We start from the raw sequence: 14,737 nt of genomic DNA on the forward strand, positions 1-14,737 counted from the left end.
GTTGATTCTTTGGGTAAGAAATGGGAGGAAGGAGACTTTCCAATTAACAAACAGGATGTTGAAGAGACCTTAAGTAAAATTGCTTGGGAAAGATACTTAAATCAAATTGCTCAGAATTTGAATTTTAAAAAGTTAGGTTAAACAACCTATTGCTATTCAAATGGCCATCCAAGCAGAAAAAGCAAATAGGACAACAGAGATACCCAGTTACAAGACAAGCAAAAGAAATCCTGGTGTATTTTGACTGGAAGAAGCATCTTACCTTACTGCTACTTAGCAGGTTTACAGATTTGTTAGTTTGCCTTGTAAAAATGATGTCATTTTGTGCTATTTACCTTTCATTTCCTGGAACTTTAATACTGTCAGTGTTCTCATTTCTGTACTTGTTTTCCTGGCAGCACAAGTTAACAATGAGCTCACACTTGCTAAGACTGTGCTTATATTCAGGATGTGCTTTTAAAAACATATATCTAACCTCACACATGATATTACTGCTGCTGTGTACATTGATCTAACAGCCACAAGTTGTGCCTCAGTCTGACCTCTGCCCTGAAATTCCTTCTTTTTTCCTTATCTTGAAAGGGAAAACCAGCTGGCTTTAAACTTGGCAGTAACACTCCCATCTCAAAACCCCACATGGCACAAAAGTTCTAGAGCACTCCCTTTAACAAAGCACATCAGTGGGTTTGTGTATAACTGACCCTGGCAGAAAGAAGAAAGGGGAGGCCATAACATTTCTCATGCAAACCCTTCCTTTATGTGAGGGTCAAAGTAAACCAGCGGCAATTACAGCTGGATCACACTCTGTGGTGCTAATTCAGCAGAAAAGTGATGGTCAATAGCCCTTCAGTCCCCATGTATATCCCTGGCAACTGACCCAAACAATAATAGCAGCATCACACAAGTTGATATTCAGAAGCATTTTTGAGGGTGAGACTCACAGTCCCAATCAGAAATCAGATTCACTGAGTTTGCAACATTTAGAAACAGTGGGACAAGAGAAGGGGAAGGGACAACTGGAAATCGGACAGGACTCCTCTCATGTTTATAGACACATTGTCCAGGCAAGGAGAAACTGGTATATTACCATGAAAAGCATCAGGTTATTTTGAAAATATACAAAGACAATGAATTTGCAGTTTGGCTGTTTTAACAATATCACCTACCTTCACTCCATGTCCAATATCATCTAGAATTGTATAATCAATAGGTTTCCTGATGTAGCGAACTGGTCGCTCCAAGTTAGCTGGTGCAATGATTTTGTGAGTTCTTGAGGTGTTTTTGTTTGTAGTCAAGATACCAATTTCTCTTCTAGCAACTTTCTCTTTGTGAATGTCCACCGTCTACAAAAGACGCAGTGTATTTACTAACAGTGGTATGCATTGGAATACAGAGTCAGTATCAAAAAAAATTAAATCAGTTCTTATGCTTTGAAAATCTCTATACTGTACTAAACATATCACTACATATACTTGATTACAACATCTTTCTTCACCTTACTGCTGAATTTACCACCTCTAAAGCCACGCTAACAGCTGGGGGTTCTTTGGGTTTTCTGTTACCCTTGCTCTTTCAGTTTCAAAAAATTGATCTCCTTTCCATTCTTAGTGGTTTGCATCAATTTACTGACACTGTTTTGTAAGATTCCTTCACTTATCCTTTTTTATTTTACAACTGCTCTCTAAGCTTGTCTTTGGCATAGACTTCAACTAGATGAAGTGTAAGGATGCCTTCCCAAACCTTAATTTTAAGACCTGTAAAACAAATCATGAGCAGGTTTTGTTGCATTGCAAAAGTTTGCTAAATTAGGACTGGTAAATCCTATGATAGAATAAACTTTCACTTAGACAAATCAAGAAAGTATTTTGGCCATTACAACTCACTCATCACAAAGCAATGATTAAATTTTAAAATACATTCCATACTAATGTATCCACAATAAAGCCAGAGGTTAAGCCCATTGCCTTCCCTTTGGACACCCAGGGCCAACTTTATATACTGAAAATCAGTACCCCAGGAGAATCTTTGGTGTAAGACAAAGTCCTGCTGAAAATTCACTGCTTAAAAACATGTATGTGAATCTTGTTAGATAACAAGAGTAAGAAAATGCTACCAAAAAGTCCACTTATCTCTTCCAGGAAATTATAATCTCTTAAATCATGGGCCATGGAGTTCTCCTTGCCTTATTTAAACCAAAAATAATTGCTTGTTCACAAAACAGCTTTCACTATAGGAAATATGCTAAACTGTGAACTAAAGTTTTAGCTACAGGATAAAAAACAAAAGTAAAAACAGCCAGAATCACCACCAAACAGTCAGAGATTTCTTGTTACCACTTCAGTGATCTTGAATGTCACCAGAAACACTTTTCACAGTTTTGAATCAGGCTTTGTAGTAACTGGGGAACAGGTACAAATGAGAACTCACTTTCATAACACACATTTTTGTCTATTTTATTTTTCTGTGGGTAGGCACTGGAGCAGTGGGGTTAGCTAGACTCTTTTACCCTGCTGTTTGTGCTACTGATACCAAAACAAGCTAATGGAACCTGTGCTACCTTGAACAATCATCATAACCTTTAAAATGACCAAAAAAATATTTTAGAAACCCCAACCAACCCCCAAACTACTTCCAAGAAGTTATTTCTTTGCATTATTTCCATGCAAGGATTTCCACAAATACATGGGGCATTATATGTGAGCTTACAATACTATCATCAAGATTGCCCATTATTTCCCAACAACATATTTTCAAGATTTTGTAACTTTGCTAAAATTAGGCACTGACTACAGCTTTGCCATGTCCATTCTGCCACTCTAGTTCCACCTGCCTATAACTGTAAGGTTTCCACTAAAGGTGCATAGCTATTTCTTAAAATAAAGCTACAGAAAAATAGATTTTAAGGTGAAAATGTATTGGCAAATCTCTCTTTGGAAAGCTCAAGTTTGTTGCACAATGAATTTAATAGGGGTAGTTAAACTGCCTGGGACACCTGCACAAAAACCCACCCAGGTTTGGCCAATACAAAATTCTGCAGGAATTCAAAACAAGTGTTACAGAAACACATGTATTTCTGCAGCTCCTTAACAACTAAACCACTCTCCAATGAATTTGCTAAGGTCCTTTCTGAAGCTCCCCAAGATGACCAGGACTATACACCAACCCCCAACAGAGCAGTGCAGCTGAGCTCTTACAGTGCTATATTTGTGGTACAAGCACAAATGCAAACAGAGCACAGCAACATTTTCCAGGCCAGAGTACCTAAAGTACACCATTCTGCATCAGGGTAAGATGTCAGATTTCATCTTCCATCTCAGGCTTTTATCCCTTCTCTGTGCTAGACCCTTGCTTTTGCAGCAGAGGGAATAGGAGCACACACTCTGGAAAAGATGGCCACAGACTCCTCACCTCACCAGTCAGAGGGCACATACTGCCCTAAGAAGCTGAAGATATGTGATGGCAAGAGCTTGGGAGGACAGTCTCATGACTGATGCACCACTGATGAATTAAATCTCTACTGCAGACTATCTGTGGTTAGCCATGTCACTGGAGAACTGCAGAGACATGACTTTTGTATGTTCTTTGTCTCACAGGCCCCTGATGCCATTTGCTAGAATGTTAGAAAACTTCAGCTGCAATAGCAGCTGCACTTCAGGATGTACTGGAACATCAAAATCTTATGGGTCTGAATCTGGTCCTTCAAAACCATTTTATGCCTTGGATATTGCACTCAGAGCTTTAATTTCAATCCAGAAATCAAAAAGAAAGTTATTAGTGCAGGGTTGGCAAGATGATTTCTCACTTTCTATTTCAAGTGCTAGAACTCTGCAACTTTGAATGTGTTCTTTCAGTACTTTCTGATGTAATTATCTACTAATATAATGCAAGTACAGATATTTAATGCTCATGTTACTGTAGCAATGGTAACTTGGTGCTGTGCAAAGCTGTTTCCATGAATGAAGAGTGGGTTTTCAATAGGAGCCACGGGTACAACCAGCTTCCTTAAGGACTATGGTGATCATGAGGCATGACTACAGTAACAAACAATGAAGTGCATAAAACCTAATTAAAACTTGAAGTTCATCTGGTGGGATTTCCCTTGCATTATGATTCAGAACATCTCTTTTAACTTGAATAGCTACAGAATGACTAAATGTATATAAACTGCACCTAATTCTGGTCCACACACCTAAAATGGTATTGAAAAGCGTTAGCTGGCAGCTTTCCAAACACTTCGTTTTCTTGTTTAGTAGACTATGGAAGTCATGAGATCATAACAGACCCATAAAATAGCACAAAGGAACACTACAGTATTCCATTAGTAGAGGAGGTAACAAAGATTAACCTGCTACCAAAGAAAATGAAAACATTTATCCCCAACACACAGGTAATTATTACCTCCAGTACTAACATAAATCCCTTATCAAGACAGGAGAATGGACCAAAATGTTTATTCATCAGTTTAGAAAGTATAATGAGAAGGTTTTGGGGTTAGAGCTGGACTAACAGAACACCTGGCTTGAAAACTGTTAGGAAAAGCAGATAGGATACACTGTGCCCTTCTACAACTTAAAACCCTGTTTTCTAACAAGAAATTTTGGATACCTGACAGCATTATTATGCTTTTAAAAAATTGTTTCACATATCTCCATTAGCTTTTCCAAAAGCTTTCATGTGACAGTTAGTTAGAGGTTAGGCTCATTACTATCATCTTTTCATATGCTTTCCAAGATCCCTGCAATAGCCAAGGGAGAGCTTAAGGGGAACAATAAGTGTGAACCACCACATATTTTTCTGTTAGGAATTTTCTGGCCATTTTGAAACATCAGGTTTTCATACTGAATGCAAAAAAGCCAGTCTCACACTCTGAAAATATTAAAACGAAAAAACCCCATGAAATAATTTCTGGGAAAGTCAGCACTACTTAGAAGTTCACTTAGAAGCCACTGAACTCATGAGTTTTGAGAAATATTCTCTTCTACCCATAAACCAATTTTCCCAAAGTATGAAGTTAGTGTTTAACTAACTTAAGTTAGTTTTGGCTGGGACAGGATTCCTTTTCTTCGCAGTATGGAGCGGTATTTTGGATTTGTGCTGTGAACAGAGCTGATAACTCCAGGATGTTTCAGTTACTGCTGAGCAGAGACTGCACAGAGTCCAGGCCTTTTCTGCTCTCCATCCCACCCACCCTGGGTAGCCTGGGGTGCACAGGAAGGTGGGAAGGGACCCAGCTGGGACAGCTGGCCCTGCTGACCAGGGGACAATGCTCCACACGAACTCATGGTCTGCAGCCCAGGCTGGGGGAGCCTGGCTGGGCACTGCTGCCTGGGGCCTGCCTGGGCAGCTCTCAGCTGCTGCTGCTGAGCAATTGCTTTCATTTGCAGCCTTTCTCCTTGGGTTTGATTCCTCTCTTAAATATTAATTTTCTATATTATTATTATCACCATCATCATTAAAGAGATATGTACATATCTCAACCCACAAGTTTTCTCACTTTTACCCTTCTGATTTTCTACCCATAGCCTGGTAGGGGCAAGTGAGTGAGCAGCCATGTGGTGTTTAGTTGCCAGCTGAGGTTAAACCAAAACCACAAGCATGCTGAAAGTCTGAATTACAGTGAAATTTCAGAGACAAAAGTCCCCACAAGCCTTAATTTGTTCCTCTTCTCAAACAATTCTAATTTAAATTTATAAATTAATGCTAGTCTGGTAGTCTAGGCTTTTAAAATTCCGTTTCAAAAATCTTAGAAGAAAATGTTGCTTAAATCTAGTATTGCTGGACTTTTATTTTTGATTAATCTTATTAATTTGATGCAATTCAAACTAATTGCAAATTACCTTGAAAACTGGATTATTACTTTAAAATTAGCAACTGCCTAATACTGACATGTTGGAAATGTGACATTAATTGTCTCAAGTTGCACGTAATTTACACACAAAAAGAAAGAGATCATAATACTATAAAAATGCTGAAAAACTACTTGTTCCATAAACAGGTAACGTGCCCTGTGCAAAACTGGCCTTGCATCACCATTTTTAAAGTGTTTTGCTATTCTTGTGCCTTGCAAGCATAAGACAAGTGAGAAAGGTCACAAACCTTTACTGACTTTTCAGTGGGAAGCCCAAGTGAACTGCCCTGCAGAGACTGAGCAGCTGGCAGATGTTGCTGGAGCCCAGCTAAGCAGCAGCTGTGCCTGCAGAGAATCCAAGGCTGCAGTCTATCCAATGCCTGCTCTCACAGCCCAGAGTGTGGCAGGCAGTTCTGGAAGGGGAGGATGTAGCACATCTCCCCACAACACAGTGCCACTGCAGAAAACTCAGCACTGCTACTCATCTTGGTGATAACCTGCTCGTTTATATAATCAGCAGCAGAGTTATTTATACATGACCTTGCTAAACATGAAAAAAACATTTCTTATCATACAAATATTAAAACCTGAAAATCTGCCAGATTAATTTAAAGAATGTGGACATTAGTAGCATTTCACAGTGACTGCTAACTTGAAAGCTGCAAGATATTTTTTTAATAAGTATAAATATTTGTACATATGATCTGCATTTAAGATTTAAATTCATAGTCAAATATGAAACACTGTGTATCATCTAGTTCTCGACAAGGTTCAAGAAGGCAAGTAAGAATAGACTCATCAGCTTTCAGACCAAACCAAAGTAATTCTAATTTTTAAACCAATAGAATTTAATCACTTCCATAAAAATAGTTTCAATAGTAACAATTTCCTTATTCACAACCTATACACAACTTGAAAAAGCACAAATTATTATCAGCTTCCTTTTCAGCTCTTTGATTAGCTTGGCATTTAGAAGGAAACACAGAAAGGGATTTAAATTGGCATTCTACCAATGAACAGAGAATCACAGTATTTTATCTTACAAAGTTAATCACACCTCTGCCAGTCTGAGCTACTTGTACAAAACAAGCACTTTGGGAAAAAATTTCATACCAAGCACCAAATGATTCTGCTCCCTTCTTTGGAGCATATGTGGAATCCCAAACAAGAATTAAAAGTGGGATTCCATCAAGATATCACAATTTGCATATACTGTTTTTAAACTTAAATAACAAGACCTACTGACTAAAGCATTAATGCAAAAATTAATTTACCATCTGTAATTACCAACCTGTTTTCTGTTCTATGTTACTGACTTCATTTCAAGTCAGTCTGACTGAAATCCTAATTTGGCAGTGAGGTATTACACCACAACACATTTTCAGTCCTGTTAGAAAAAACTCACCAAACTTTACACCCAACATAAACACCAAGGAAACCTTCTGCAGATTAGGCTAATTTTAGAAGTATAACCAAATTTCTTGAAAATAAATTATTTCTTTCTAGAGAAACTGCCTAAAATATTTTTTTAAAGAAAAATAACCCTGGAAATTAAGACAGATAACACACTAACCTACAACATTGGTATTATGGGGGAAAGCCACTTCCAGACACATTAACTTAACTTAGTAAAGTTCCTTGGATCAATACACTTCATGTATGAAATATCCAAAATTTAAATACTGTCTGCCCCTCTGATATTATTTCTTCCATAAAGATTTGGGGAGCATCCTACATACAGATGCAGGCTCAAAATACCTGAAACAAACCACATAAAAAATCCCCCCAGACAAAGTAGATTTTCAATTTTACAGCAGTATTTAAAAAAAAATATCACAGATTTTTTTTGGGTTGTTCAAGCTCAACCTATGAAATTTTGCAGATACATCTTCATTAAGTGTTGGGGTACTGCTAATTTAGTGCTCTATTTTAAATAACTAGCTGTACTGTATAAAGGTCAAAGACAATCTGACCTAGCTCTCAATCTGCATAAATGTCACCTTCTCAGGAGGAAAAAATTTAAAATGGTATGACTCTTTCCACAAAAGCTACTTCACAGAAGCTGTCTGACAAAATGAATTTTCCACATTCACGAAATGCAAAATATACTGTCTTTTGCATCAAGCTCTCAAACAGCTGAACACATGTGAGCTGGCACTAGCCTGTGAGGAAGCACATACACACACAGAGCATACAGATACAGCACACAGGCATACACAGGATAATTCATAACATTTTCTGGGGGAAAAAATTAATTTACTTGTCCACATAATGATTAACATGGAGCATCTAGCAGAAGAAATCAAACTTGCAGTTTATTTTTGATGCAGGTCCATGAGACAATTGAAGCAATCTAATAGCACAGCCCTATCAAAAGAAAATCCTCCCCCACCTCTTTCTTTGTACTTGCCCTGGGATTCCTCTGACCCAATCAGAGGCAATTCAGCCCACTAGCCAGCATAAAATTATTCACTTATTTTGCTGGTTCAAATAGATCCAATCCATCCATTTATTTCCTACCTTGCAAAGGCCCTACTTTCAAATGTTTTTCTAAATAACACAGTATTCTTTATTTTAATTTATATTCTTGCATGGAGATCAAGAAACTCTAGTAGCCAAAATGTATTGGTCAACTAAGACACAAAATATTCAGTAAACACACAAAAACCAGAACCAGCTGTATCATTGCTTTTAATTTCTCTTTTAATCCATCAAGTGGCTGGTAAATCTCCATTTTTATATATCATTCATTCTCAGCCCATTCTGGCAGTAACTCTTATCAATGTGATGATTGAAGCTGGGTTCCTGATTATAGTAGCTTAGTTTACTGCTGCTCAGAAAAACTGCCAACAATGGCAGGAGTTCTGCAGCCATACACAAATTGAAACATGAATTTTGGCTTTTGTTCATGTCACTGCAAAGTACATTTGATTAAGAAAAGCCAGGAGCAAACTATTTTTGTCATCTATGCTGTTGTCATTAGATGCCAGTATTACAGCCACAGAAAAAGTAAAAGGATGATGAGTACTGTTTTTCACCATCCATTTAGTATTTCTTAACATAATATTCTCATTTTACCATTAGTAATTTTTCTGTGCTTTTTGCTTATGCAGAATTATCCCTTCTCCAAACAATAATCTGGCTGAGAATGCATTTAACCTGCTCTGGTATGTAAAATGCTCACACTAACACTGGTATAGAATCACATGATGAGACCCAATCCCAAATGAGTATGAGAAGAAATGCATCCTTTTGTTTTAAGTTCTTCTCTCTCACAAGATGTCAGCTCAGAGTTTTACTTGCTATGAAATACCAAAGGCAAAAGAAGAAAGTCTCACTTGTGAAATGTGGTTGATTGAAGATTCCATGCGCCGGAGCTGGGATGCCTGGATATCCAGCATTTGGAGAACATTGTTGGCCAAGGTGTTGATCAGATAGGCTACGCTTGCTAAGGACTGCGTTGTGTAGGCTTTGGTTTCTTCCAGGGCTCGCTGCTTATCTGCTGACTGAAAAACACAAAGAAAAGGGTTATTTAGTATGAAGTCTTTCACACAAAGATTCTTGGAATGAACTCTTTTTGCCTCTCTTTACAGACAACGAATTACACAAGTCAAACTAATTCTAAATAAAAGTTACTATTTTTCCACAGAAGATACCTTGGTATTTAAAGCGTTTCTACACTTTCTAAGAAGAATTAAGCTCCTTTTCTTCTTGAAATATACTTGGATTTTTCTTGGAAAAAGTTCAACTTTTCATTCAATATTTTAGCAATTTACTTGAAAAGCACTTTGAGACACCTATCCTAGATTTTATACAGTTTAGAACTGTTTCATTTTTCTAAACTTGCTACTTCATTTATAACTCCTAACAGCCTACAAGGAGCTGCCAAATACCATATTCCTCATGTCTCCTAATCACTTAATCCTCAATCTCCTAATCATTGCTGTTACAAATAGTCATTCACAGAGAATGAACTATAATTATTCCTGTAAGATGGTAGCTGAATACAATGTGAGAGGAATCCTTTTACAAAGAGTAAGTCCATATTTTCTTCTTGAACATGTTTGGTACTTTTTCACATTGTGAATACTTTCTTCTATGACAAATTAATATGATCCATTTTTCTAGTAGTAGAGTACCTAAAAGTATTTAGGCTATCAACAGATAAGATATCCATTAGAAATTTAAAAACATACATACATTTCAAACAGCATTAAAAACAATAAGCTAAGAATTCTAATTTCTGGGGTTCTGTGTTTCTCCTTGAAAAATAGTTAATAACACTAAGATGTGATCCAGTACAAAGAATACAGATTAAAGCACTGGTAAAATATACAACTAAGATGCTAAGAAACTTTCCAGTTTTCAAGACTTCAGTACACAGTGAACTTCACTTTCAGGTGATCTTTAGCCATCTCACAGGCTGATGGTGCTGTTTCTAAAGCAATAAATGTTTCTCTACTCCCACCTGTCATTATTATACTGCATTTCATTATTTCCTTGGCTTTTTATATTATCCACATAGACTGGGTATCAAGATCCAAGAAATGTGCTGTTATTAAAGAGGGAATATAAAGTCATTTCACATCTTTCAGCACAAGCTGAATCTAGCATCCATTGTATTATATGGACTTTGAGAAGCACAGAAAGTAAGCGTACATGTATTTCAGGAAAACAATTCCTACAGCTCACTATGTTTCCCAAAACCTTGTAGTAAGATTCTTAAAAGAAGATTGCTAGCTTTCATGGGGAAAAAAAAATGCCACACATGTAAACACACACAAGACTTCAATTAAATGTTTAGATGAAAGACACTCAATACTTTTTTTATTTCCTGCCAACTTCCTGTGTCGATAAACAACACTGGTATCTTAGCTGGCCAGTTAGCAGGCTGCACTGGTACCAGTTCCTCATCTGCTAGGAAGGAGCAGAGCAGCAGCTGCTGTTCATCCAAGAGCTGCCTCGACAGGGCAGGAAGGAGGAGTGCTGCAGGAGTGAGCCTTCTCACCGTGTTTCTCTCCCATGCAGAAGACAAAACAAGACCAACAGAAGAAGGAACTGAAAACTTTAGGAGCTTCTAAAGGCACAGTATGAGGATATTGTCCAACAGAGCACAATTATAAATGCTGCCTTATATTTAACAATAAAGAAGTTAGAAAAATGCTATCCCCAGATCTCATGTAAGAACTCATGACTTTTAACCAGCTGAAAAGTATGTCTTGTACATAAAAGAGCTTGAACTCAGCTTAAGGACTCCCAAATGAAGATACATCAAGCTCTTCACCTCTATTCTCACATTGCTGCCTTGTAAATACACTTTCCTGCCCTCTCCCTGCTCACACCCCCAGCTCAGCCTGCACTCCCCTGCAGCAGCCACGCTCCACAGCCATTCAACCACTTCTCAATGGCAATAATAAAAATGACCAGAAGCTTGCCTGTTTGGCTCTGCAGCTGCTGCCAATCTATTTATAGAAGCAGAAAATGCTGATTTCCATTAGTACACTGTATATCCAGAGGAGCTGAGCATAATCCAGCAAACACAGTGTTTTTTCATTAATAGGCTACGTGTTTGAGAACAAAAGGAATAGTACCTGTAATTTTTAATATTATGAGCCTCTGCTATGGTTCTTCTGCTTAAAGAAGCACAAATATGAATCCATGTTCAGATCTAGTCGTTCCAGGGATGTAACCCACTAGCTAAATTCAAGTCACCCCCAGTTCCAACCAACAAGGAACTGACTTCTCAAATGCAAAACACATTAAAGATCTCACAAAACAATATTCTAAACTACTTTGGAACTGTTATTAGCACCAAACCCCATTTGATTGATGTGTCTAATTCATGTATTTAGCCGATCACAACTGTTTTTTGCAGAACCTGAACATCTCTGAGGCAAACTCCACTCACATTTGGCACAGCAAAACTAAAGTTTGAACTTTCTTCCTGTGAAGAATCTGTTCAAATTAAAATGACTATTTGAACCTACTACTGTCAATCCATTTCAAAAGAAGAAAAACAATTAGTGACAGCATTTTAAAACAATCATGTTTACCCTGAAAACTTTCAAGAGCTGAAAACTTCAATGACTCACAGCAATAGTAAAAACTCTAGAATACTTACAGAAAAATCTTAAGTTCCCCTGTGGAAATATAACAATAAATGGCAGTTGAATTGTAACTTGAAATGATAAGTAGTGTTTAGCATGAAATCCATCTTTTAATTTGATAAGTAGATTTCCAGATTTGGTATCTTATCATATGCTCCTATGTAACAAGATCCCTATTTAAACTCCACATGGACACCAAATTACATTGCTTGCAAATGCTGCCGTGCTCACTGAGTGTGTAACAATGTAAATAAAGGGATTGCTGCTAATAAGATAATGGTTTCAAGTTATCAGTAAACAAAATTTAAACATAATCCTCAGCAGTCTAAGTTCTGATACTCCTGATCTTCCTAACACAAAAATACCAGTCAGTATGCTTCACATGAGACTGTAAGGCAGACAAAAAGTTGTATCAACATCCACACCTACCAAAATTCTCTAGTGAAAGAAAAAAATATCAAACTGATAAGACTCTACAGTAATTTCAGTAACCTATGGAATACTGTTTCTGTGAAGAATATCAAAAACAAGAGAAACATGTTCTATGTTCTTTATAACAAAAAACCTTTTTCCTGTGGATACTTAAGCATATTAACCAGAGTCCTCAAAGCCCTTCAGTTCTCAGAAACATTGTGTTCAGCATGATCAAGCACTGATAGCAAGTGTTTTCAGTGCCCTGACCTAAATTAAATGCCATGAAGCAGACCTTTGAGTATCTCTCCATTTCAGTTTTTAAGTATCTTTAGCATTCACACACATAAAATTATGCATGCCTATGAAAAAATACAGGCTCATAACATCTATCCACACACAACTGTTAGGAAAGCAATCCTTCCTGCCATTAGATCAGTTTGATCTGTATTTTTTAATGGAAAATAAATTTAAGAAATCAAAGCTACTGTTTGACAGACAAGTCTTCTGAAACACTGCCAGCATAGGGATCCTCTCATTCCTAGACCTAACATACCCATTCCATTGTCTATGCAGGGCCACATGACAGACTAAGTACCTGACCTAGTTATAATTAACTTTAGAAACAAATGCTTGTTTTAAAGTCCAGTCACTTCCATTATCTTCCCTGACATGCAAAATTGCAAACACTACCCCTAATAAAACTATTTAGCTGCCACAAAGAAAAAGCAAAGCAACTCAGTGAATTATGGTCTGAGCAATTGTCATGGTATTATGGAGACTCAGGATCCACTTCCATCAGCAGTACCTGTCACAGGAGATGTCCCCAACACTGAGTGCACACTCCATCTGCTGTAGTGAATTAGACCAGGAGGCACATTCCCAATGAAAATCATCTGATCCATAAACCAAATTATAAGTTTTGCCTCACCCAAACCACTGCATAGCCAGAGAAACACAAGGAAAGATACAATCAAGAATAAGGAGGGAAGAACTATCCAGAGTTGCTGAGCTTGCTAGAAAAGGAACAAGTGCTGGAGCATCACTGCAGTCTTTCCAGCCCTCCACTACCTATAGTTTTTCTTCACCTGAACTGTGTCTCTACCTCAAACTTGTAGCTTTGACTTCTCACACAATGTTAAAATACATGAGCATCACAGCTGGATCATCTTCACAGCATTAAACAGAAATGTTTAGATCATGTGTTCTGTGCCCATGTTATGGAATTTCCAGGCAGGAGCTTAGCATTTATACTAAGCTGTATCATTTTTCTCCACACAATGCACACATCAGGTGTTCCTGTGAGTCACAAGGCAGCATCCTTTTCTCCTGCTCTCAGCAGTAAGAGCAGCATTTTGACTCACCACGGAGCTCATCTGATGCTCCTGCCAGCCACACATAGACTGGGGACAGGGTCAGCTCCTACAGGGAGCTGCTCCCCCCGCTGCAGCCGGAAGTGTTTCCCCTTGCACCTGGACACAGCAGCAGCCATGGCTCTGCCCAGCTCTCCCTGGAGCGTTTTCTATTTGTGGGAGGCACCCAGTACTGAAACAGTTATTTTGTCTCCACCAGAAAACAAAACAAGCATCAGCTACATGGAAATGCTTCACAGGATGAATCCAGCCTGAGAGCTACAGCACACACTACAGTGACTGTACAAACTGGGGCTTTTAGATAGCAGGAGATCAAAGTCACTCAAGTCAGCTACAAATGCACAGACTTCACAGGCAGTCAGAAAAGCCATGTCTTACATACACAAGGCAATAGTGTGAGCTTGCTTTCAGACACTGGAGAATTATTAACAGCTTCCACTTCCACATGCCAGTCTAACAATGGACACTAAATCTAACAGCTCAGAACGATCATAAATGTTCTGCTCAAAAACACTGCTCATTTTCTATTAGATTGTATAAACCAAATTGCTAGCATTAGAAATTAAGTGGAAATCAACCTGCAGTAAATGTAAATATGACTACCTTTCATGTCAGGATGCAGAGCCCAGGCATCACTACTTCTTCCCAGTCTGGAAGTTCCATATACACTATCTGCACAATTACACTACCAGATCTGAATAAGAAATAGCCTGGACTGCTGACTCTATAAAATATCCTCTTACTTTAGGAATTAAATGTCTCCATGTTTATTCTCCTGCCTAAGAAAACACCAAATTTTATACAATAGAAAACAGATGACAAAGAAGAAACAAATACTGAATGGGGCAGATGAAAAAATAAAACATGCAGTAAGGTATCCAAAATGAGAAAACTATTTGGCTGTATGATTGGCAAAAGGAATTTCTTACATGTATATAGAGCATAAAATGCAGGGCTAGAAAGAAACAAAGAATATAAGGCATTCTCCCACCCAAAGA

At 37.9% G+C, this 14,737-nt stretch overlaps 1 protein-coding gene across 18 annotated transcripts in view; it reads right to left on the reverse strand.

Annotated features, from left to right (window-relative positions):
- ABI2 (abl interactor 2) overlaps positions 1–14,737 on the reverse strand; it is a 65,581-nt gene that overhangs the window by 30,036 nt on the left and 20,808 nt on the right. For 13 of the 18 annotated variants that reach the window (XM_054636256.2, XM_054636254.2, XM_054636255.2 and 10 more), the window contains exons 2-3: positions 9,187–9,354; positions 1,167–1,343 (exon numbers count right to left, since the gene is read on the reverse strand). In XM_054636256.2, the coding sequence (XP_054492231.1) occupies positions 1,167–1,343; positions 9,187–9,354 (345 nt within the window). The remainder of the gene's footprint in view (positions 1–1,166; positions 1,344–9,186; positions 9,355–14,737) is intronic. The other 5 variants (XM_054636258.2, XM_054636257.2, XM_077181328.1 and 2 more) reach the window with 1 other exon arrangement.

This window comes from Agelaius phoeniceus, chromosome 7 (genome assembly GCF_051311805.1).
Source record: "Agelaius phoeniceus isolate bAgePho1 chromosome 7, bAgePho1.hap1, whole genome shotgun sequence".
Taxonomy (NCBI): domain Eukaryota; kingdom Metazoa; phylum Chordata; class Aves; order Passeriformes; family Icteridae; genus Agelaius; species Agelaius phoeniceus.